We start from the raw sequence: 24,702 nt of genomic DNA on the forward strand, positions 1-24,702 counted from the left end.
CTGAAAACAATATACTATAGACCAGGTAAAAGCAAAAAGTTAAATGGTTGCATTCCTGGTTTCTGGAGCCACAAGTATTTCCACCGGTGCATAACTAAATTATCAGTTCCCTCCCCAATTATTCAAAAAACTGTAAGGCTTGTAGATGAAACTATTTGAAGCTGACATACCCTATAACCCAGTATGTCATGGTGGGAGCAGGTTTCCTCTGGTCGGTCCAGTTCTCAGGTTTACACTGAAACAGGACCCCATGTTCCTTTACTGGACCCAGACCCCAACCACCGCCCTGAGGCCTGTCTGCAGCCCGACGGCCCTGCAGGAGAGGAAATCACACCAACAATCACTGGGTTTATCGAAGGTTATTGTCCATGGATGGTGACCGAGGAGAGGCTTCCAGAGAGACAGATCAGGAGATTACATCTTCTAGTAAAATAAAATGTTATCTCATTTTGGAATCAAACTAGTCCACAGTTTATCAAAGGGCCAATGACATACTTTACAATATGTTTTGGGTCTTTTTCATGATTTACCAGACAAACTTCTTTTTTTTTATGGTTCCTAAACTTTTTCTGCAGGGCCCCCTTTTGTAGATACAAATATTTTCAAGCCTATACTATGATATATTTTATGACCTTATCATATAATGACTTTTTTGAAAAACCTTTTTCAACATGCTATGACGTTTTAGTGACTATTCGAGGACATACTATACTATTACCTTTTTTATTTTTTCGATATGCTATACTATACTTTTACTTTTTTCGACATACTATACTGTCTTTTTTTGTGACTTTTTTGACATACTATACTATGACTTACGTCGTACTGCAATATGACTTTGACATACTATATATGTATACTATGTTTTTGTGACTTTTGTCAACATACCATACTATGACTTATGACATTTTCAACATACTATACTATTGACTTTTTTCAACATACTATACTATTGACTTTTTTCAACATACTATACTATTGACTTTTTTCGACATACTAAATTCTGACTTTTTTTGACATTCTATACTGTGACTTTTTTTCGACATACTATATTCTGACTTTTTTCAACAAACTATAGTATGACTTTCTGTTTTTGTCATACTATACTACGACTTATTTCGACATACTATACTGTGACTTTTTTTCGATATACTATACTATGACTTTTTTCGACATACTATACTTTGACCTTTTTCGACATACTATACTATAATATTTTTTTGACATACCATACTATCACGTTTTTGTGACTTTTTTCGACATAGTATACTATGACTTTTTTTTCGACATACTATACTATGACCTTTTTTCGACATACCATACTATCACATTTTTATGACTTTTATACATACTATGACTTTTTATGACTTTGACAGACTATAAATTTTTTTCAACATAATATACTATGACTTTATGACAATGACGTTATTACTTTTTTCGACATACTATACTATGACTTTTTTATGACTTTCAACATACTATACTGTGACGTTTTTTTGACATAGTATACTATGACTTTTTTCAACATACTATACTATGACTTTTTTTCGACATACTATATATACTATGACTTTTTCGACATACCATACTATCACGTTTTTGTGAATTTTTTCGACATAGTATACTATGACTTTTTTCGACATACTATAGTATAACATTTTTATGACTTTTGTACATACTATGACTTTTTTATGACTTTCAACATACTATACTGTGACTTTTTTTCCGATATACTATACTATGACTTTTTTCGACATACTATACTGTGACCTTTTTTTGACATTATACTATGACTTTTTTTTCGTCATACTATACTCTGCCGTTTTGGTGACTTTTTCGACATACTTTACTATGACGTTTTTTGACATACTATACTATGACTTTTTTGTGACTTTTCCGACATACTATACTACGACTTATTTCGACATACTAATGACGTTATTACTTTTTCGACATACTATACTATGGCTTTTATGACTTTCGACATACTATACTGTGACGTTTTTGACATAGTATACTATGACTTTTTCGACATACTATACTATGACTTTTTCGACATACTATATATACTATGACTTTTAAACATACCATACTATCACGTTTTTGTGAATTTTTTCGACATAGTATACTATGACTTTTTTCGACATACTATAGTATAACATTTTTATGACTTTTGTACATACTATGACTTTTTTATGACTTTCAACATACTATACTGTGACTTTTTTTCCGATATACTATACTATGACTTTTTTCGACATACTATACTGTGACCTTTTTTTGACATTATACTATGACTTTTTTTTCGTCATACTATACTCTGCCGTTTTGGTGACTTTTTCGACATACTTTACTATGACGTTTTTTGACATACTATACTATGACTTTTTTGTGACTTTTCCGACATACTATACTACGACTTATTTCGACATACTATACTATGACTTTTTTATGACTTTCAACATACTATACTGTGACTTTTTTTCGATATACTATACTTTGACCTTTTTCGACATACTATAATATGACTTTTTTCAACATACTATATATACTGACTTTTTTCGACATACCATACTATCACATTTTTCGACATAGTATACTATGACTTTTTTTTCGACATACTATACTATGACATTTTTTCGACACAGTATATATACTGACTTTTTTCGACATACCATACTAACACATTTTTGTGACTTTTTTCGACATAGTATACTATGACTTTTTTTTCGACATACTATATATACTATGACGTTTTTTCGACATACTATATATACTATGACTTTTTTCGACATACCATACTATCACGTTTTTGTGACTTTTTTCGACATAGTATACTATGACTTTTTTTCGACATACTATACTATCACATTTTTATGACTTTTATACATGCTATGACTTTTTATGACTTTTCGACAGACTATACATTTTTTCAACATAATATACTATGACTTTATATGACTTTTCGACAATGACATTACTTTTTTCGACATACTATACTGTGACTTTCTTTTGACATACTTTACTGTGACTTTTTTCGACATACTATGCTATGACTTTTTTTGTGGCCGGTTAGCTCGGTTGGTAGAGCGGGCGCACATATGCAGAGGTTTGTTCCTCGACACAGAGAGTCCAGGGTTTGAGTCTGACCTGTGAAGCTTCATATCTCAGGTTTCCTATCCAATAAAGGTAGAAATGCCCCCCCCAAAAAAAAAGTCTTTAAAAGAGTTAATGGATAATATGTTTACAGTTACAAAGTGCTTTGTTGAAACAACATAAAAACACAACCAATAAAACAAGTTATAAGAAATAGATTAAAAAAAAAAACAGTTAAAAGGTACTTTGTTGAGGTGAGTTTTTAAAAGTGATTAAAAAAGAAGATACACTTTGCTCAGGCAAGCCTGACAGAAGGGCTCAGTCTGCCACTCTTGTGTTTAATCTGGCAACAACAAAAAGGGAAACTTTAGAGCATCTCAGGGAGCAGTTGCTTACTACACTATGACATTTTTTTTTCGACATACTATACTATGACTTTTTTCGACATATTATACTATGATGTTTTTAATGTATATATTATGACATGTTTAGCACATCACCATCGCCATCCATGGAGGACTTCTACAACCAGCAGTGCAGAAAGAAGGCCAACAGGATTGAAAAAGAAACAACTGCTTCACTGTAATTGTTGTGCATATGACAAATAAAGAACTTTGATTTTGAAGATTGATTTTGCAGAAATTGTGAATGTGTCATTGCCCCGTTGTCTCCACACTTAAATGCAATGCCTGTGTGTGTGCTTGGTATGAGCGCATTAAAGCAGTTGCTTACTATACTGTGACTTTTTCGACATACTATAATATTACTTTTTTCGACATACTATATATACTATGACTTTTTTCAACATACCATACTATCACATTTTTGTGACTTTTTTCGACATAGTATACTATGACTTTTTTTCGACATACTATAGTATAACATTTTTATGACTTTTATACATACTATGACTTTATATGACTTTTCGACAGACTATACTATGACGTTATTACTTTTTTCGACATACTATACTGTGACTTTTTTTTGACATACTTTACTGTGACTTTTTTCGACATACTATGCTATGCCTTTTTTTGTGGCCGGTTAGCTCGGTTGGTAGAGCGGGCGCACATATGCAGAAGTTTGTTCCTCGACACAGAGAGTCCAGGGTTTGAGTCCGACCTGTGAAGCTTCATATCTCAGCTTTCCTATCCAATAAAGGTAGAAATGCCCCCCCAAAAAAAAGCCTTTAAAAGAGTTAATGGATAATATGTTTACAGTTACAAAGTGCTTTGTTGAAACAACATAAAAACACAACCAATAAAACAAGTTATAAGAAATAGATTAAAAAAAAACAGTTAAAAGGTACTTTGTTGAGGTGAGTTTTTAAAAGTGATTAAAAAAGAAGATACACTTTGCTCAGGCAAGCCTGACAGAAAGGCTCAGTCTGCCACTTTTGTGTTTAATCTGGGGGAAACTTTAGAGCATCTCAGGGAGACTTACATGAATAAATAGTTGTTACTTGCAACCTTAATGCAAACTGAAATGACTTAAACCATTTTTCAGCAGATATTTTACTGTCTTTCTTTGGAGTGACATGTATCCTTCCTCGTTAGTATAGTGGACAGTATCTCCGCCTGTCACGCGGAAGACCGGGGTTCGATTCCCCGACGGGGAGTTACTATTGCTCCAAATAGACTTTATGGGATTGCGTATATTTTGGATATCCATTTATTTATACTTTTATAGAAAGTCATAAAAAAGAAATATAGTATAGTATGTCAAAAAAAGTCATGAAAAAAATCATAGTATAGTGTGTCAAAAAAGTAACAAAAAGTCATAATATAGTATGTCGAAAAAAGTAAAAAACATCATAGTATAGTATGTTGAAAAAGGTCATAGTATAGTATGTCAAAAAAAGTCATAAAAAGGCATAATATAGTATGTCAAACAAAGTCATACAGAAGAAATAGTATAGTATGTCGAAAAAAATTACAGTATAGCATTTTGAAAAAAGTCACAGTATAGTATCTTGAAAAAAGTCATACAGAAGTCATAGTATAGTAGGTCTCAAAAAGTCAGATAAAGTCATAATCCAAAGTCAAAAACTTCATAGTACATAGTATGTCTCAAAAAGTCACAAAAACATCATAGTATAGTGTCGCAAAAAAGTCATAAAAAGGTCTTACTATGTCAAAAATAAATCATAAAAAGGTCATAGTAGGTTGAAAAAAGTCACAGTATAGTATGTCAAAAAAAGTGATTAAAAAGGCATAGTATAACTATGTCGAAAAAAGTCATAAAAAGGCATAGTATAGTATGTTGAAATAAGTCAAAAAAGTTGTAGTATACTATGTGGAAAAAGTCATTGCATTTTTTATTGATTTTTTTATTTTAGCACTCTTTCTATTGCAATTGCTGCACAACAATTACCCTTAGGATGAATGCAAAACTGATCTTTAAGCCCATGCTATGATGGCAAACCAACAAAGTTCAGTCATGCTATTGCAATGTTGTGTTTTGGCCTGACTTCAACTACACTGAAAAGTGTTGTTTTTGACTTGAGATTAATAGAATCTGGTCTTGGTGTGACTTTAGGTGGCCTTGACACCTCTTCTTACTATCTCTTGCTGTTTGCCATAATTACTGTGTAATGTGTTGTTAAGTGAGATATGGTCTGAGGTTAGCACTATATTCATTTATGACTATGTAACTCTGACTTACCCTGGCTGGCAGGCTCTGCTGAAACGCAGCCCGTATGGAGAGGCAGCAGTGGTGGAAGTTACGAATGAGCTGTGGGTGGATGGAGCCGCTGAGCTGAGCCACTTCTCTGTTAGTTGGAGCAATGAAGATCCCCTGAACAGTTTCCATCAGGACGTAGTGGAACAAGGTGTTCTCTGCACCTGAGGTCAGTCTGTCACAATGAGAACATTTAGGTTTGTAGCTGTTAGCACGTTTTAGCCAACATTAATTATATTTGCTGTCAGAATGAAAAAAAAAAAATACATATATTTTCAATCACCCACTTCATGGTGTTGTACATCTCCTCTGTCTCCCTTTCAGTCAGGGTCTTCTTCAGGGTGCCCAGGTAGAATGGGTTTGGGTGCTTCATCCTGGGAATCTGATATCAAACAAGTCAGAACATTACAGAATACTATTAAAACGATATGAGTATAAGGTCCAATAAAATCTGCTTTTCTTGGAGATTAGGGTTAAAAACACTAAATCTACATTTTTGAGTCTATAGCAGGGCTCCAGACTGCAACCACATGGTCGCATTTTGCGTCATCTCGTCATCTCGCTTTCGTGTAGACGGCCCCTAAAATTTTTAGTTAGGGGCTACAGTGCTCCTAGTAATTAAAGTTAGTCTGGAGCCCTGTATAGTGATCATGGTAACAATGGTCCTAACAGGAACAAATATAGACTTAATAAATGACTAAAACTTTACCTTGAAAAGGCCTGCACTGCCTCCACTCCCATCAGACCCTCCAGATCCAAGCGAATCCCGACGCCCCCCCAGCTTCCTCCCTGAATCTGGGGTGGACAGTGGACTGAGGCCTGGAGCCATTGATGAACCAGACCCTGACCCGGCATCCATCGGTCCCTCACTCCCGCTGTCCGACAGGCTCCTCTGGGGGCTGGACCTCCGGGCCTTCTCCCCAAACAGGCTGCGGCCTCTGTTTCCAGTGGATGAGCCTTTAACTGCACCAGCTATCTTGCTAAAGACGGGGGAAGAAGAGGCCAGGCTGTCCAGGCGGTCACGGGCCGTAGCAGCAGGGAGGAACCAGTCAGCACAGGACAGGCAGGGAGCAGATGGAGCATTTAGACGCTCCTCAATACCTGCCTCCAACACCTCCAGCTGCAACAAAGTGGCCTTCACCTGTAGTACGAGAGTGACAAAGGATATTGAAATGCAGGTTATTATCCAAGTATCTGACCTTCCTCGTTAGTATAGTGGACAGTATCTCCGCCTGTCACGCGGAAGACCGGGGTTCGATTCCCCGACGGGGAGTGTTTATTGCATCAAGAAGCAGAGGTATGTTAGGCATTTACAATGTTCACCTGGTATGTTAGGAATTTACAATGTTCACCTGGTCTACGTAAACACAATCAGGTCCTGGAGAGCCCAAAGCTGCTGAAGCAGCGCCACCTGCCTCCAACAGCACACACTGCATAAAGTGCCTCTAAAGTGGAGAGGTAAAGAAATACAATCAGAGAAAACGTTTTTTTGTACAATAAAAAAAAAAAAAAAACATTACTAGGAATAGATATTGGGCAATGACATGGACAATAAAGTAAAAAATAACCAGTCAGTGACTTGTAGTCTTACCAGCCCCACAATGAGGAGGAAGTGCCGTCCTTGAGGCCGGCTGTAGCCTGGTGCTGTGCTGCTGCCCTTAGCTCTGTGCTGGGGAAACACCTCCCTCCAGATGACTAGCTGACCCACCCGCTGCTCAGTTGCCAGTGGCAGCAGGCAGTAGTGCTGGCAGTACAGGCACACATCCAGAAGGTCATCTTTCGGCAGATGGTTGGCGATCAGGTAGGACTGGAAGGTGAGGTTGTTGATGATTTAGTAAAAGCTTCAGTAAACAGGTGTTGAGGGCTTGGAACAAAGATCTGTAAAGTGTCCTGAGATAACTCCTGTTATGATTTGACACTATAAATAAAATTGAATTGAAAAAAGTCACACTATAGCATGTCAACGACCGTCGAAAAAAGTCATATAGTAGGTCAAAAAAAGTAGTATAGTATGTTAGAAAAAGTCAAAATATATAATATGTCGAAGAAAAAAAAGGAATATAAAGGATTTAAAGTCTTTTAAAAAGTGAATGGATATGTTGTCAGTTACAAAGTGCTTTGTTTAAACAACATAAAAACACAACTAATAAAAAAGTTAGAAGAAATAGATTAAAAAAAAAAACAATTAGAAGGTACTTTGTAAAAGTGAGTTTTTAAAAGTGATTAAAAAGAAGATACAGTTTCCTGCCCTGATTTTTCTCAGGGAAGCCTGACAGAAAGGCTCAGTCTTGCAACAATAAGAAGGGAAACAGAGAAAACCAGGGAGATTTAAAAAGATAAATAATTGTTACTTGCAAAAATGCAAATTGAACTCGCTTGAGCTATTCTTCAGCAGATATTTTATCATCTTTCTTATGAATTGAGCTGCAGCCCTCCTCGTTAGTATAGTGGACAGTATCTCCGCCTGTCACGCGGAAGACCGGGGTTCGATTCCCCGACGGGGAGTATTTATTGCTCCAAAAAGGAACAAACTTACTGCCAATCTTGTTTTAATTTTTGGCATTGTGTATAGTAAAATCTTAATGAAAATACATTTTGTAGAGCAAAATAATACTTCTAAATGTAGCGAGTACCAAAAGCCCTTTTCTGATGTGTGTGTGTGTGTGTGTGTATATATATATATATACACACACACACACACACACACACACACACACACACACACACACAGATATACCTTGCACCTGAGCACATATATAAAAAAAATTACATCCAGTAAAATGTGAGCAACCCAGGTGATTCTCACACCTTCACCGTAACATAATATACGACACAGTCTACTGCTTAATGACCTCCATCTCCCCTTGGTTAATATTTTAAGAGTAATTAGGTTGATGATTTGTCTGAGAACAGGCTTGTCATGTATGAAAGATCATCATCTGTTAGCTGGGTCGTTGACATTTAAGAATGGCTGTCTAGACGGTGGGGAACCATCAGGGGAGGATATAAATATGTTAAAGCTGCTGGCACTGAAGTGTGTGCGAGTGCGAGTGCATGTGTGTTTTGACCTACCTTGTAGAACAAACATGAGCCAAGAATTACATACAGACGTCTCAGGCCAAAGAAGTCCTCAGACTGCAGAGAAATAGAAACAAAAATGAAAGTACAAGAAAGTAAACAAAGATTTAATTCACTTTCTAAGAGCAGATAGGACATTATTCATTATTACGGTTGCCACTGAACAGAAGAAATAAGTATGCCAAATCCCCTACAAATGCCAATCCCTAACAGGTAGCATACATTTGAAAGTACGTTATGATTGCAAGACAGCAGTACTTGTGTGTTTTCTCACCATTTCTCCAAAATCAGAAGACTCAAAATCAGAGAGAACAGTATCCACCTCCGTCTGGGCACAGAGAAAATCAAACGTAAGCTTAACAGCATTTAATTGTTAGCATGGCAAATATACTATGTGATTAATCTTCGGTATATCCAATTTCTTGTAGTGTCATCCATAGTCTTTGCTACTGCATTGATCCAATATATTCATGGACATCGTTGAAATTTCATCTAATTTGAATTATTCCAGTGATACATTGTGTCAATTACAACAGTGGACACTAGAGGGCACCATAGCTACATTTGTGACAACATCACATTCATCTTCAAAAGGTTGAGGAAACAGAGACACTATTGGCGCTTTTCCATGACATGGTACCTGCTCGACTCGCCTCGACTCTACTCGCCTTTTTTGGTTTTCCATTACAAAAAAAAGTACCTGGTACCTGCTAACAGGTACTTTTCTTAGTACCACCTCAGTCAAGGTTCCACGCGAGCTGAGCCGATACCAAAAGGTGACATTAAAGCGACAGAGGGGGGTGTCCTGAACAAACCCATCCATCCATCCATCTTCATCCGCTTATCCGGGGTCGGGTCGCCTGAACAAACCCGCCATTTTTAAATAGTTTAGCAAGCTGTGTTTTTTTTTTTTGCTGCCTCCAGCTTTATTTGAAACAAAATGTGTCTTCTGGCTGTGGCAACAACAACACACCTTCGACGTTCTGTGTGTGTCGCGTTAGGTCACGGCAGTTTACTGCGGCGCCGCTATGACGACCAGCCACGCTGAGGCGGTACTAAAATCTGCAATGGAAAACGGAATCACGGTGAGGCGAGTAGAGTCGAGGCGAGTAGAGTCGAGGCGATTAGAGCAGGTACCATGTAATGGAAAGACGCCAAAAGATATACAAATAGCTGTTATTACTGTTATTACTTCTGCTCCAAGACTAAATTAGATATATAAATAATATTCCTGTCTTCTCACGTAAGACATAAATGCACCTTGATTTCGGGAGGCAGCGTGAGCCATCGGACCGCCGGCAGTCCATCAAGAAAAAGGGTCCCTGAGACGTCGGGGGTCGGGGCTGAGGAGCCGTCCCTCAATCGAGACGGCTGGATGAGCTGCTGGAAGAACAGGCAGAAGAAGTGGTCCAACCTGGGAGCATGGTCCGCCTTACAGAACGCACTACGGATGACACAATAAAGTTGACAAATGAGTGTCATGATAACAAATAAAAGGTAATTCATAGAACTAAAAGAATCCTTACATTTCAAGATAAAAGAAGTAGAAGAAGGTAAAGATATTTAAGAGCAAAAAAAAAAAAAAAGGGGGTTAAGCGATTGAGACAATGACTTTTTGTAAAATCCAGCTGGAAAATTTCCTTTTGCTTTGAACACACACTATTTTTATTTAGTATATATTGCATTAAGCATTAAAAAAAAAGGCAGCCAGAAAGGGCAAGTTTCAACCAGCGCTCTCAGCAGGACCACAGGAAAGCAAAGACAGACCCACCTGTCTAAGGAGCCGTACATCACTTTTAGTGTCCGGACCACGTCTCCCACCACCGTCTGCAAATACAGCAGTGGAACCCTGAAGAGAAATGGAAAAATGTCAAACACAAATTTGATTAAACTTCAGCAGATTATCTTATCAAATAGTTGGACTAATGGCCAGGAGCCATGAAGGAAAAACATTTTATACATAAATGTGAGTGTTCCTCAAAAATCAATCTATGTGGTTTTTAAGCACGAATGAGATTATTTCTCAACAGAGATGATGATTGATCGGGTTGACCCAGTTGCCAAAAATGAAAGGTGGGTAATATGACTCATCTCATGAACAACCACGTTTATTAAATAGGTATTCATTCTGCCAACAAAAAGGACAAAAAGAAGCACATGTGCACGTTCACATTGTTTTTACAGATCATGCTCATAAATATGTTTCCTCTTCTACAAAAAAAGTTCATTTTTCAAGCACACGTCATGCTCATAACATGTACACCACACCAGTATCAGTACCCTGATTTTTAAAAAGTGATGTCCTGAAAATTTCCTGTCAGATCATTAACACTTGCCATATGGAACAAACTCTTGCCGGGTAATGTCTACGTTGTCGGTTTCTGAGCTGGCAAAGGCCGCAGCTCAAATGAAATGTGATGGAGCTTTCTCACAGCGTAATATTCTGTGTGTAGCATGTGTGTTGCTGCCTCCCTCTACCTGTCAGCGGGAAGACCGATGACCAACAGGTTGTTGCTTTGCTTCCAGTAGCCCACATGTACCAGCTGTTTCCCAAGCAGGAGAGAAGAACTGAGGGGAGGAGGCAAGGTTGCCATGAACACTATGCAATGGATATATTCTTAACATGCAATAGCTCCTCCAATCGCCAAACTTTTCACCAAGATCACTGTTGTTTTAAAATTAACTGTGAACTGTGTTGATATTCAAAACATCCATCGGTGAACTAGCAGAAAAGTTAGGAATTTGAGGGAGCTACAACAAAAATTGTTTAGGAATTTACCATCATCACATTCATTTTGATGCCCTATTATAATTTTATATAGAGAGCCACTGCATCTTTCCTTGAGTTCCAGTTGTTTGTTTTTTTAAATGGAACAGAAAGGAAGAAGTAAAAAAAAAAGGATGGAAAAATTGCTCTGAATAGGCCCACATCCTCTTCATGAAACAACCAGCAGTATGTGTGAAAAAGTTAAAAGGGTTTAGCTAACACTTTACAGTATCATCAATGCGCTTTACAACCAATATGGACTATTAAAGTAATTATACTGAAGTATAAGGGCATCATTGTGGGTGCATGCTGCTTCTCCTACCTGAGTATCCGCCCTCCTGTGACATTCTCCAGCATGTCACACAGAGTGAGGAAGATCCCCCTGACTCCTTTCAGCTGGCCGGATGCTTCAGACACCGGGTACTTGTACAAGATCTCCTCCTGCAAACACAAACACACATTCACACAGGAATATCTGGTTAAGTGTTGCTCTGTGTCATGAAAATGATATATTCAGCAGAAATAAACATCTCTGGTGAGCCTATGAACAGATAAATGTCACATAAAAATGTGAAATATCTGTTGTTGGATGCTACAGTCACTAAAATGTAAGTCTGATAGATTTATAGACAGCAAAAAAGAATGAACAGATGAACCACTGGATGATTTTTTTCTGTCACCTCAACAATAATAGTTTGGTTTCAGTTTTACAACCCACTCTCACTTTGGGACAAACATAAACATGTCACTTTAAAGATGAATGTTACTAAAATATTTTACATGTTTGACTTTCCAGAGTAAAGATAAGCAAATTCAGGAAATACAGGAATTCGGCTGAAGCTCAGAGAAAACCAAACTACAGTATAACATGATTAGTACTTATCCATTACAAACTATTTTTGCAATACCAACTACCAAGCAGAGACGACAGAGTGCTCCGAGCACTATTAAGCATTTTAGTAAGTAAGTAAGTAAGTAAGTAAGTGTAAATGTAAAGCTTTATTTACATAGCTTTTAAATACACAGTTACAAAGTGCTTCACACACAATTCTTACATTAGTATTCCTGCCAGAATGCTGGCAACTCTAACGGATACAGGGCAGATAAGAGGACAGAGTGGTGGGTGAGGGAATAAAAACCTTGAAATAACAGGCCCTTATAGCCTTGCCAACCAGAACAAAGAAACAAGAACAACCAACACAGCACAACACTTAAGTTACATCTTTTCTGTACATACAAGCAAAACAATGCTCAGATCACACAATAATCACACAGCTAAGACTCGAAAATACCAAAGCTGAACCAATTTTTGCTACCTTGCAATCAAAGGACTCATCAAAGTCAATATTCTTGCACAACACTATCATTTACAAAATCAACCACTGGCTTATGTGGCTCCAGACAACCCGTACTCTCCACTGCTGTTTAGGTCAAGAAAAAAAATTGGCTTGCAGACACACAAAAAAGGAACTGCAGAACTATGAAATACAACCATAAAGAAAACCTCAACCTGCCAATAGTCGTCCACAGGGAAAATGTGATTACAGTGTAGGAGGTGTTGGTCAGAAAATAATTATTTGCTTCTCAGAGCAAGAAAACACATAAACAATATGGGATTAACACTTCACTACAAGTGAATATATAAAAGATACAAAACAGTGCCCTAAATAAAGTTCACAGCACTAAAATGACAGCTCATTTATTGACGAGAGCTGTGCCTCAACTTCTCCCCTTTCCCTCTGTTTTCTGTTAGTGGCACCACAGGCGTTGGAAACCCTCCAGAGCAGTAGTTTTCTGTAACACCGAAATTCCACCAACTGCGGCACGGCTGCGGCCATGACTGACAGCTGTAGTCACGAGGATCCACGAGATCTCGCGAATTCACGTAGAATAGAACCACAAAACCAGCAACAGTTTGTTTCCACCCAGAGGAGTAGAGGGGAAACAACTCTGTGCTGTGTTTTCAAGGTGTAGTGCAGGGAAATATGATCCGCCGTGAGCACGGTGTATTTTATTTTGAAAATTAACCGGATGTTTTATTTTGTTTCTGTGCTCGACTTCCTGTCCTGCACAATTTGAATTGTGCTGAATTGCTGCGGCGCTCTCCGGCATCCGGCAAAAATAGAAGCTCTGCGTATCTGCTCCGGAGGGCTGCGATCGCCGGAGCTGGGACGGAGTCAGGACGCAGCCGTTCCGCAGTCAGAATACACCTCTGTACTTCTGTATAGTTCAATGTTTCAAATCCAAAATCCAAAGAGTCAGTGTGCCATTGACCACAAAGTCATGATCAGGTTTCCCCAACAAGACCCACTATCTTTCCAAAGGGATAGAAAAATATGTGGTCATTCAGCCCGGGGGCCACATCCGGCCCACCAAAGCTTTCAGTCTGGCCCGCAGAATAATAATGAATTCAGAAAATGTGAAGAAGTAAATGTGTTATGGTATTAGGCATTTCGAGCATTCAGAGCAGGTAAAATTCAATAGGGAGAGTGTAAACCCACCCCTCTGTAATTGCATCTCTATTCACATTCCAATTAGTTTTGGTATTGCGGACTGAATTGGTATTTCAGTTCCATTTCTTCTATCATTTCCATTTGTTAGATTTACTGGCAATATTTTGGTTTGGTTTGGCAACTGTCAGCACCCACTTCCCACCTGACTGTCATGGAAGAGGATTGCTCTTTTCAATGCTCCCTCCATGTTTCTTTTTAATAACTGTTTCCACGGAAGAACTCTGTGACTGCAGGAAAGTACTAATGCTTTGGCATCTGACCACTACTCTTCACTACTCTTGAGCCCAGAAACCAGCTAACTCATTTACAGATTACTTAAGCAAACAAAGTCCCTGGGTGGGCTCGAACCACCAACCTTTCGGTTAACAGCCGAACGCGCTAACCAATTACGCCACAGAGACTCTGGAAAGTAATAGGGGGTGTGGCTATGATCTTCCAGTCCAACACACTTGAATTACCATTTACTACTAAGACTACGACTAAGAGTCAGGCCGGGCAATATGGCAAAAATTTGAATCATGACATTTTAAATTTATGTAGTGTGGGGTTTCCAGCACTGAATGTTGCTGATTGGTCAAATACACTTGACTTTTCCAGAGCAAACAGTGTTTTGTTTCAAGTCCAAGATTAACCATAAAAAGGAGCCATTACAAAGAACAACAAAATAATTTCAACCTCGTCGTCAATGATCTTTGAGGGTCTTAAGATGCAATAAAAAAAAAAAAGAATGCAGTGCATTGAGGGAACCTTTTAGTTCCTGGACTTTTGATCAAAATGGCTAAGATGAGGTTTAAATTGAAGTTTACACACAAGTCTTAATTCCAGTTAAGGTTTTTGGTGTTATTTGTCATTCATCATTTTCTGTCAAGACCAATAAATGTTCCATCATGAATTTTATGCGAACTGACCTCGTCCTGTGGTGATGCTGAGTCCAGTTTAAGTGAGAGGTACATGACAATGTGCGGGATGTGTCTTATGGACATCTCAAGTTCGGCTGTGTCCTCCCCCCACAGCAGACGCACCAGTTGGCTGACAGGTGGAGAGGCCTTCATCTTTTGGACTGATGAAGCGTCACTAGCATTGCTTCTGTCCACCTGAGCCACCGTCTCCAACGTAAGCCTCACCTGGAGATGGTGGCAACAGGAGAGAAGAAAAAGAGACAAAAAACAGCTATTTTGTTATATCATTGCATCAGCCTGCCCACCAATCCCTCTCAGAGTTCATTCATTTCTAAAGAATCTGCCACTATGGCTCCACATGATTATTATTACTCGAAATTTGAACAGTGTTCATGTGTCTGTTTTAAGCTGCTTACACACCAACCAGACTGCCAACCGTCAGCAGAAAAGGCAGTTGGACTGATCAGTCTCTCAGAGTTTGTCAAAAAAATGCCTCAGAACACACCGAAGAGACGACACGTAATACGTCTCCATAACAGCAGGCGGCGCTAATCTGTATTGTCGCCCAAAAATGAAAACCGGCAGTAGATTGGACGAACCCGTCACATGGGTCTTGTTTCTCTGGAAATTCAAAGACGGACTGTCGTGGCGGCTTGTTACTTGAATACGATCTCATATTGTACTAAAATAGTTCACCGAAACGTGTTTCTGAAAACATTTTAAGCGAGAAATAGGCCATGCAGTTGCTGAATCTGTCTTCATTTCAGATCAACAAAGGTCAGTTTAAAAAATTTTCGTCAGATTTTGAGAGACTCTATTCACGCTCATTCCGCTCCTCGTTTCCGGGTTAGCACTCTACCAATCAGATGGGTCATTTGAGTCCGACTGCCGGCAGTGCCCGCCCCGCCGATTATACATGTCAAATTGGCCAAAATGAAGGACGAGGGCCCCTCGGACGGACGACGGCACGGAACACACCGAACAGACTCGAGTCACTGACCTCGCCAGACTGTCCAACGGCCGATTATCGGCTCTGTGTGTCCGGGCCTTTAGGAAAATAGAGGTGTGCACGTGAGCCGTGCTGCCAAAAGGGAGAAAAAACTTCAATCATTACACAGTCATTCAGAAAAAGCTGAAAAGTGAATAACAGGATGGTGACTGTCAGAGAGAAAGTGACATTGCAGCCAGACCTGACCGCAGCATAACAAATAGCAGGGATCTGTGTGTGTTTTTGTGTGTGTGTTTGACTGAGCGTGTTTGACTAAATTAAAACCAGACTTGTGCAAACTGGAGAAACAGTGGCAACACAACAGACAGCCTATCTTTTCTTGTTCATGCAGTACTTTCCATACCCTAGTTTTCTATTTTACGCTGCCATTCATAGAAAGTCAAAGTGGAAACAGAAACAGAGCTGACCAAATGAAATCCAACAAGCACGCACACGGAACACATGCAGTCAATGTGCAAAGAAGGATGAGAAACTGCAACAATCTGTCAAATCTACATTTTTTACATTTCCAAACATACAATACATCAGATACACAGTAATGGTATTATGTGTACATAACACATGCACATAATCGATTGAAACACACATTTCGGACAACGAAAGACTGAATATTCACTCACACTTTACAGACTCACAATGTACATTGTTTGCACACTATGGTGGCATACCTGTTCACACATTGTACTGACTCTGGGCTACAACCTGTCAGCACTAGAGAGGCCATCTATGGAGCTAAGCTGATGTTAATTCAGGAAAATCACAACCAGAATCCAGATGTGAAAAATAGCGGCTAAATTCCTAAAAAAGAATGTGCTTAAGATCTCTGGTTGAAATCAGTGGTCAGGAAGAATTGTAAGTGCCCTTTAGCAAATCAGAAAAACTCTTTACCAAATTGAATTTTATGGTGCACTCAGGCGCACTGCATAAACTCATGGTGCATTCAGGTGCATCTTGTAAACTCTAAGAAACTCAAGCTGTTGTTGTAAAGTACCCTACTGCCATCTATTAACTCTTCGTTATGTTGTTATGCAGTAAGACTCCATATAGTCTAAAAAATATTTAAATCGAAAATTGAATCGCATCGTGATCTTAAAATCAAAAGTCAAATCGAATCGTAGATTTGGAGAATCATGACACCCCCATTAAAGAGTGTGTTCACTTAGATAAAAAAAAGCTAAAAAGATGTGTTGAACAAGGGATGCACCAATCCAACTTTTTTCCACAATACCATTTTTTTAATTTTTTTTTTTTAAATAAGGCAATTTTATGTAGTACGTATTGCTGTGGCACATACAACTGAGTTTGCGGCCTGCTGTGACTAGATGAATATAAGAGTGAAAACACTGAATTGTATAATATTGATAAAGAAACTGTATTAAATGCGCATCTGTCATATCTGTCCAATGCATGATCCACTTAATGTGGTCCGCATCTTTAATCAGAACAAGAAACTATCATTGGGCTTGGGTTTGATGCAGGTTTTATTTCTATGAGAAATAATGCTGTGTAACCCTGACACAATGGGAATATATTATAAAGACAATACAGTAGTTCTGAAGATTTTTCCCTTACTGAGACATTTAGTGAACTGAGACATTTAGCAGAACGAAGTCGGAACAGTGGAGGTTCTGCTGGGATTTGACCTCAAACAACCGGGGACCTTGCAGATCCAGTTATAAGTTTTAATCACTACATCTTAACTGGACACACCCCAATTACACTTTGGTGTTTAACTGTAACGCAGAATGTAAAATATGTCATTTATTGAACATTCTATGACTGCTTATGTTGTTTACATAGTTTTTTTTTTAAATAGATGACCGAAAGGGGATTCCAGTTCCTAACCCAGGCATTGTTTGTGTCTGCATGTAACCTAAGAAAGCAATTTAGAATGTCCAAGAAATTAATGAGGTGTTGTGGTCATTACTTTCAAAAAACGTGGGTAGTCCTAGATCATATGGTGCCTACCAAATATGTTGAAGAAAAAAAGACCATATTCCATGGTCAAAAATTTAGAAACTGTATTTTTCTAATCCAACGATTACTCCCAGAACTCTCCAAGGCCTGTCAGCACTAACCACAGGCCACCCGCCTCCCCAGTAGGCGCCTGTATCTGGGCTGCCAGCCATTTTAGCCAATTTTAAAGGTATTATTAAAGAAGAACCTAGTAGTGATGTACCTTTCAATTGGTGACTCTCACTTGTTCACTCAGTCCTGGAAGTGAGAGGTAGAAATTGTGAAATGGATATCCTCATATCTTAAGGATTAAATGAGGATATAAGAAATAGCTCTGCTTTGATTGAGCTGAGGGAATCAAATTCAGACATTAAAAACGGTAGAAACTTTCAAATAGGCAAACCCTAAATTTGAGAAATCACTGGGTAAAAAGGCTGAGTGGGCTAACTGCAGCCCTTTCTCTCATCATAAATAATAAGGATGTGGTTAGACTGGAGTGTGCTCTGACTGGGATTCCAGTCTGTTGATGTCAGTCATTTAGCGCTGGCTTTTAGATGGACACACACACTAGTGCTCACTAATGAAGGAGCTATAAGGGTTAGCAAAGGGCATGGTGGACTGACTTTAATATTCATATTTGTTCCTCCAAACCTAATAAGTACTGTCTACGTTCCATCTGGGAGGGCTGGCACAAAGAAAAGCCATCCTCCAACACACACAAGCATGCACTCACACACACACACACACACACACACACACACACACACACACACACACACACACACACACACACACACACACACACACACACACACACACACACTCACACAAAACAATCATTCTGTCAGCAATACAACTCTATTCCAAGTCTTTTTAGAGTCATCGTGGTGCCTGAGGAACCTTGTATTTTTCCAAAAGAATCTTCCCCGCTCTTTCCCTATAATGTAATTTAGTTTCCGACTACATCTTCTAATCAGCTGAGCTTCCAGTCCCACAACAACTTCCTGTGGCACGAAAAAAGAGTCACACCGCAGTCCTGTCTATCCGCTGTGTTCGCCATCAACCCGTACAGACTCTGTCATTTGCAAATTCCTACTTTTTGATGGTCTGCTTTTTGGTGAAAATGCACGACTGAGGCACAGACTGTGGATTTTTTAGCTACCGATCAAAGGATCATTTCTCAGTAATTGAGGTTTTTCTAATGTTAAACTGCGCTGACTTCTGCTTTCTATTCACATTTTAGCAGCTTAGAAAAGCCTATGCATTTCAAAGTAATTTAATGTCTATATTTACTGTCCAAGTTTGCAGTTTGTGACAAGCCAGGAAAAACCCAAACACTCACACTGTGGGCCTCAAATAAAAAAGGGACTAATTGTAAAATTGGTTGCTATCAATATCGATAAAAAAACTAAAAACAAATTGTTGTTACTGAGCCTTTACTCGGCAGATTTACACACACTGACCTGTGTTGGCCCTGGGATGCAGGACAGAACCCTCTCAATGTTTTCCGAGGCCACGTCCACATCGTCCACTGCGACAAGCACATCACCTGAACACAGCAGAAAAGTAACATTTATCAGTAATAAGTAATGCCAATAAACAATGCTATTAGTTTATGTTCAATCAGCTTACAGTCCCACATTAAACTGGGGGTTTCACACAAATGGGGCCAAGAAATACATTAGAATTAAAGAACCTGAGATGAAGTGCTACGTGGATCTGACAGAAGATTCTCTTGACGCACAGCTGAGCATAATGCTGTCCACATGAACGGGAATGAATTCCACCAAAATTCAATCAACGTTAGTACTGTAATAAAGCAGTGTGCCTTCATTTTTTTTGGTGCAATCTTCTCCCTTTCCCTCAGAAAGGTGTTGGTCAGCAATTAAATATTGACTTGGCTTATATGGACAGTAAGAACATTACTTAGAATAATTTTATTGATTGTATTATTGTGATTTGCTTCTGACCTATGCACTTGTCTAAGGCCAGTAAAGAGCTTCACCTGCTTTTGTGCAGGGCAGCTGACCACCATCTCAGTAACAGAGCTATTTCAGGTATTTAACCAGGCTAATTGTTTAAGCATGTAGCTGGCTGCATAAAAAGCTTCTCTAAACAGTAACTCATGTGGGTAGTCATTTGTGCTGAGGCACGACTGGCGTTCCTCCGTCTGCTAGTAAAAGCTGTCCGATCATTAGCCCTGATAGTAGAAAATCACTTCAGAGAAGCCAAGCTTTCAAACAGACTGATTACCATTTCTTCAGGACCAGATCTGTATATAGAGTTACATTCACTCTATGAAAATGTGCTGAAAGTTTCACTCGGACTGAATATACTTGCTGCTAGAAAATGGCAATGAGAAGTAACAAGACCCTTGTGGTTTTACAACGCAGAGCTAAAAACTGAAACTATGATAATGATTTGTATCACTCGTAGTGTAGTTGTTACTATGGATTCGCCACACTGAAAGAGTTTGGCTATATCTAGACAACATGATGAATAACAAGGCTAGTTCTTCCTTCAGAATAAAAACAATTCTTTCCAATTACCTTCATAGGTAATCATAGTTAATCAAATAGATAATCAAATCATAGTTAGCTAGCCAGTTAGGCTACCACCTGCTGACTTGATTAGGTGTTGGACATGACACTCATTATTTAAGCTTTGGGCTCTTTATCTCAAGAAATCTAAATTAAGACTGTGTTGTAATAATTGTAGTGCATGCTTTTGCAGTGCATCAGTGTGGTGTGGAAATAAATGAGTCAGTGCTGGTTCATGACTCTACAGATGACTGTTATTGAAATCAGAACTGCTGCATAGCTGTGTTTTCCCTGTCCTGGAAGCAGTTAGATTTGTTGAGGATGGAGAGAGTGCCTTCTGCATAAAGTCAGTCACAAAAAGTACTTTTTTTAGTTTAGCTGATGTAGTATTAGAGGACTATCTTCATGGGCCTTTTCAAAACTGTATAGAAAATACCGTGAAGGTATTTAAGATGACCACTGACACACAAAAAAAAAAAAATTATATTTTGTAGTTTTGTATAGTTAACAACAGCTAACTGTTGGAATTATGGTCTTACCAATTAAGATTTGGCCACATTTGATGGCCGGGCTATTGGGTATTAATCCATGAACAGTCAGTCTTTCCTCCTGTCTGACCCCTGCAGAGTCTGCCTGTCCTCTGCTCCAGGACGGGCGATGCACCACCCCCAGCAGCGCTTCCAGCAGGCCTCCACTGTCAGAGAGAGGTGTTGATGAACCTCCAAGACGTTTAGGGTTGAGGTAGACACACACTTCCTTCAGCTGCTGCTGCTGAACCATCACACCCTGCCTTTGACCTGGCTGGTTCTTCAGGATGGATGCTGGAGGTGATGATAAAGTCGAGTTGTCTTTACCCCCATCCTTCCCTCCAACTCTGCGCTGAGATGGCCGGCGTTTTCTCCTGAGGATCCTGGCTAACCTTTTTAATGGGGGCTCACCTTTCGTCCATGAACCACATCGCTGCTTCTTGTTTTCCTCCGTGATGACCTCTGCCTCCTTTTCGCTAAAGCGAACATGATTAGTGGCCACACCTTGGTTGGCGGCGTGGGCCAATGCAACCTCCTCTTCGCCCTCACTCAACTCAAGGTAGAAAAGCTCGCCATTCTTCTGGATGTCATCCAGCCATTCTGGTTCCAAGTCACTGAAAGAAATCAAACAGAGCATTGAAAAAACAATGGCATCAAAGGTAAAGTGGTAGGAAACTGGTAAAAGAGGGTTGGATTAATAGGGACTCGAGACGTACTAATATAATCGATATGATGATACAGGACTAGATTTCATTTGAGATTTTGGTTATCCTCATACTGTGATAAAGTTTACGTGTTGTCTTTTTCTGTTCCAAAAAGCCATACTGAAGTTAAGAGTCACTACTTCAAAAATGTATTTGGCTGTTTTTTCTTGAGTGAAATGTACAATAAATGCTCCTACTCGCTTGCCATTATATCCACATTTCTAATTACTTCTGTCTTGAAAGAGATCCAATATTACCCATGCAGTGTCAGTATTTAGGCTACTGTTGTGGCCAACTTGATAGAAAAATATATAGTTTTTTCTTTTTAATTTACTTTTATCAGTTATTGCCCATGTGTATTGTAATGAGGAAATTAAAAAAGCTAAACTAAAAACTACTATATGTAAAAAGCGTGATCACGTTTGACCAAAAGTGTGAGAATAAAAAACTAGTTCTTTTTTTCCTTTTGGTTTCTCTCCTTTTTAAACCTTCTTTGAAGAAACCTGTGGTAGGCAGCTTTAATGTGATATCCATAAATTTACAGAGGATGACAAGAAGCATACAATTACTTATGAAGGCTTACCTCCCAAATTGAAAACACTCCCCAAAAGCTATGAAAAGCACAAGGGAGGAGGGATGGAAACTGTGTGGATAGGATGACACTCCCTCTTCGGCAAAACTGGCCACTGCCTAACTTTTACAAGTACTTTTACTCACAAAACAACTATTTTTAGATTATATGTGTAAATAAATGCTTCAAAACAGCCACATAACCACAGCCTACGTTTTATATCTGCATTGTAAACCATCAAAACGACTGTTTAAGTGTCATGTTGCAGTATCTCCTCCTCACTAACTTTTCTGTGTACGCTATAGCTTGTTCAACCAGACTCATCTCAACATCTTAAGCAGCTTCACGGGGTCTGATGTGCAAACGGTTCGTTTGTTTGTTTGTATTCACGGAGTCAAATTATTTTCTTACTTGGAGTAGTCGGAGCTGTTGGAACTCGATGATGTGGATTCACAGTCACTATCGTGGTCGTGCTCTGCATCATCTTCTTCCGTTTGACCGCGACAAAGAGTTTTTTCGGTACACTTGCGGGCGTTTGCGGAGGCCATTTGTCTATAAGACGTTTTATTTCCCACTCAATCACGAAATGCGTCTTTAAAAGCTCAACTTTTAAAAAAACCAACAGTGATTTTCGCTCGCCATGTTGGAAGCGTTGACGAGGTGTCACGTGACGCGAGCGGCGAATGCGCCCAATCTGATTGGTGGACGGTGCAGTTGCCCCTGACAACGCAGACGCTTTCTTGAGCGTTCTTTGCCGTGTGCCAGTTTACTTGGCAGCAGGAGACACTCGTCCCGTTAAATAATGCAGAAACCACATAGACAACACCACACACCTGCTCACATTAAATGTACGGGGACATTTAATTTAATTAAATTTAACTCAATAGAAATAAATACATGAGGTGATATAAAATAAGATGTGTTATGAGGGCCACGGGCGTCAGTGTTTTTTTAAATGTGCTGGGTACAATGACGCATTTCATGGTTTGAAAGACGCTGTCCTTTAGCTTAGCCTACTAATGTAAATGAATAAAAATGTATACAAAAAATGTCATGATGTCCGACACGTTTTATGAAGAAGAAAGCTTTGATGAAGTAACAAGTTCTATTTGGCAAACAGGTGCCACCCACCCCTTCCCCAACCTAGAACGTATCCCAGTGTTACGGTTGTAGCAGGGTTGTGAACAGAGAAGCGAGTAGCAGAACGGCTGTGTCTGTGCCTGCCCTGTGTGGATAAGAGATTTTTGTGGATTTGTTGGCCTCTGTCGCTCAAGAATTATGTGTTATGAACTTTATTTTTTTTAACTAAATTGAGCTCGAGGTTTAAAAAAAAAAAAAAAAGAAAAAAAGTGGTGGGTACAAAATGACTCATGACGAAATCTGATAGGTATGTGTACCCACCATACGCTGACTTCTGACTGCCACAACAATGAAAGGACCCCAGACGAATGTGGAATTGTGGATGCAATGACCATTAATTGCCTGTGTCTACTGAATTTTAAATTAAATGCAGACTTTCGCTTTCAATTTGTTGTCCCCCTATCTCTCCACCTTCCTACAGACTTGCACGAGGTTTTTAAATCCCCTCCGGTATTTAGCAAACTTCTGTGCCTGAATAAAGAAAATCCCCCTACTTGTAAAAGAAAGCGATAATTGTGTCATCCACGCATCATGTAAATGCTTTACTGACCTGTAAAGGAGAACACTGCGAATAGAGTCGAAGTCCTCTAAATTTTTAGAGAATGAACCTCCATCTATAGAAATGTTAAACATCATGTGTGTGGCATGTTTTCGCCGGGCCAACAACGCTGTATTAACTTAAATTGTCCAGTTTGTGAAGATGCAATTTAAAACTCCCAGAGGTTTAAAAGAAAAGCTATACAAAAAACAGTTTGTTATTGCACAAACAAGATCAAAACTAATTCCTTTCCTCTGTCCCGTATGAAGTTTCAGACGCCACCATGCAGGCTGAACTGCGTATCCAAGACCAGAACGAATCCTCCTCCAGTTTCTCATGTCAGTCACTGACACAGAGGAGTGAACGGTTTAACACCCACGCTATTCAAAGGGAGAATACCAAAAACCTACAGGTGTTTTTTTGTTTTTTTAAGTTTTGAGTGTTTCTCCAAGGCAGCGGAGCGGAATTTGTCCCAGCGGTCTTCTTGGCAGGTGGAGTAAAGCCCCGCCTACTCTGGGCTACCAACAAAAAGCTAAAAAGAGTAAAAGTGGTCTGTTACTGCCCACTTTTGAATATTGCCATACGATTCTTCAAAACGGGGTGCCAAAATATTTGAAAGTACCAATATCACATTTTACACACAAGTCATGAGTATTTTTGAGTAAGAGTACATACGTATTTTATT

The 24,702-nt window shown here is 39.1% G+C and overlaps 1 protein-coding gene and 4 non-coding genes across 6 annotated transcripts in view; 3 read left to right on the forward strand and 2 right to left on the reverse strand.

Annotated features, from left to right (window-relative positions):
• The window catches only part of intu (inturned planar cell polarity protein), a 25,544-nt gene extending 1,046 nt beyond the window's left edge, over positions 1–24,498 (reverse strand). The window contains exons 1-16 of one of the 2 annotated variants that reach the window (XM_078276436.1): positions 24,030–24,498; positions 21,077–21,678; positions 19,461–19,546; positions 15,042–15,257; positions 11,943–12,061; positions 11,332–11,421; positions 10,625–10,702; positions 10,114–10,297; positions 9,128–9,181; positions 8,848–8,910; positions 7,367–7,582; positions 7,128–7,220; positions 6,485–6,916; positions 6,063–6,157; positions 5,761–5,950; positions 171–313 (exon numbers count right to left, since the gene is read on the reverse strand). In XM_078276436.1, the coding sequence (XP_078132562.1) occupies positions 171–313; positions 5,761–5,950; positions 6,063–6,157; positions 6,485–6,916; positions 7,128–7,220; positions 7,367–7,582; positions 8,848–8,910; positions 9,128–9,181; positions 10,114–10,297; positions 10,625–10,702; positions 11,332–11,421; positions 11,943–12,061; positions 15,042–15,257; positions 19,461–19,546; positions 21,077–21,678; positions 24,030–24,115 (2,747 nt within the window). In that variant the 5' untranslated portion in view covers positions 24,116–24,498. Of the gene's footprint in view, positions 1–170; positions 314–5,760; positions 5,951–6,062; positions 6,158–6,484; positions 6,917–7,127; positions 7,221–7,366; positions 7,583–8,847; positions 8,911–9,127; positions 9,182–10,113; positions 10,298–10,624; positions 10,703–11,331; positions 11,422–11,942; positions 12,062–15,041; positions 15,258–19,460; positions 19,547–21,076; positions 21,679–22,750; positions 23,002–24,029 lie in introns of those variants that run through there. The other variant, XM_078276435.1, reaches the window with a different exon arrangement.
• Positions 4,643–4,714, forward strand: trnad-guc (transfer RNA aspartic acid (anticodon GUC)). The gene has a single exon. It is a non-coding gene; the product is annotated as a tRNA-Asp (tRNA).
• On the forward strand, positions 6,977–7,048 carry trnad-guc (transfer RNA aspartic acid (anticodon GUC)). The gene has a single exon. It is a non-coding gene; the product is annotated as a tRNA-Asp (tRNA).
• trnad-guc (transfer RNA aspartic acid (anticodon GUC)) lies at positions 8,209–8,280 on the forward strand. Its single transcript has one exon. It is a non-coding gene; the product is annotated as a tRNA-Asp (tRNA).
• trnan-guu (transfer RNA asparagine (anticodon GUU)) lies at positions 14,461–14,534 on the reverse strand. Its single transcript has one exon. It is a non-coding gene; the product is annotated as a tRNA-Asn (tRNA).
• Positions 24,499–24,702: the final 204 nt, after the last annotated feature.

Source organism: Sander vitreus, chromosome 19 (genome assembly GCF_031162955.1).
Source record: "Sander vitreus isolate 19-12246 chromosome 19, sanVit1, whole genome shotgun sequence".
Taxonomy (NCBI): Eukaryota; Metazoa; Chordata; class Actinopteri; order Perciformes; family Percidae; genus Sander; species Sander vitreus.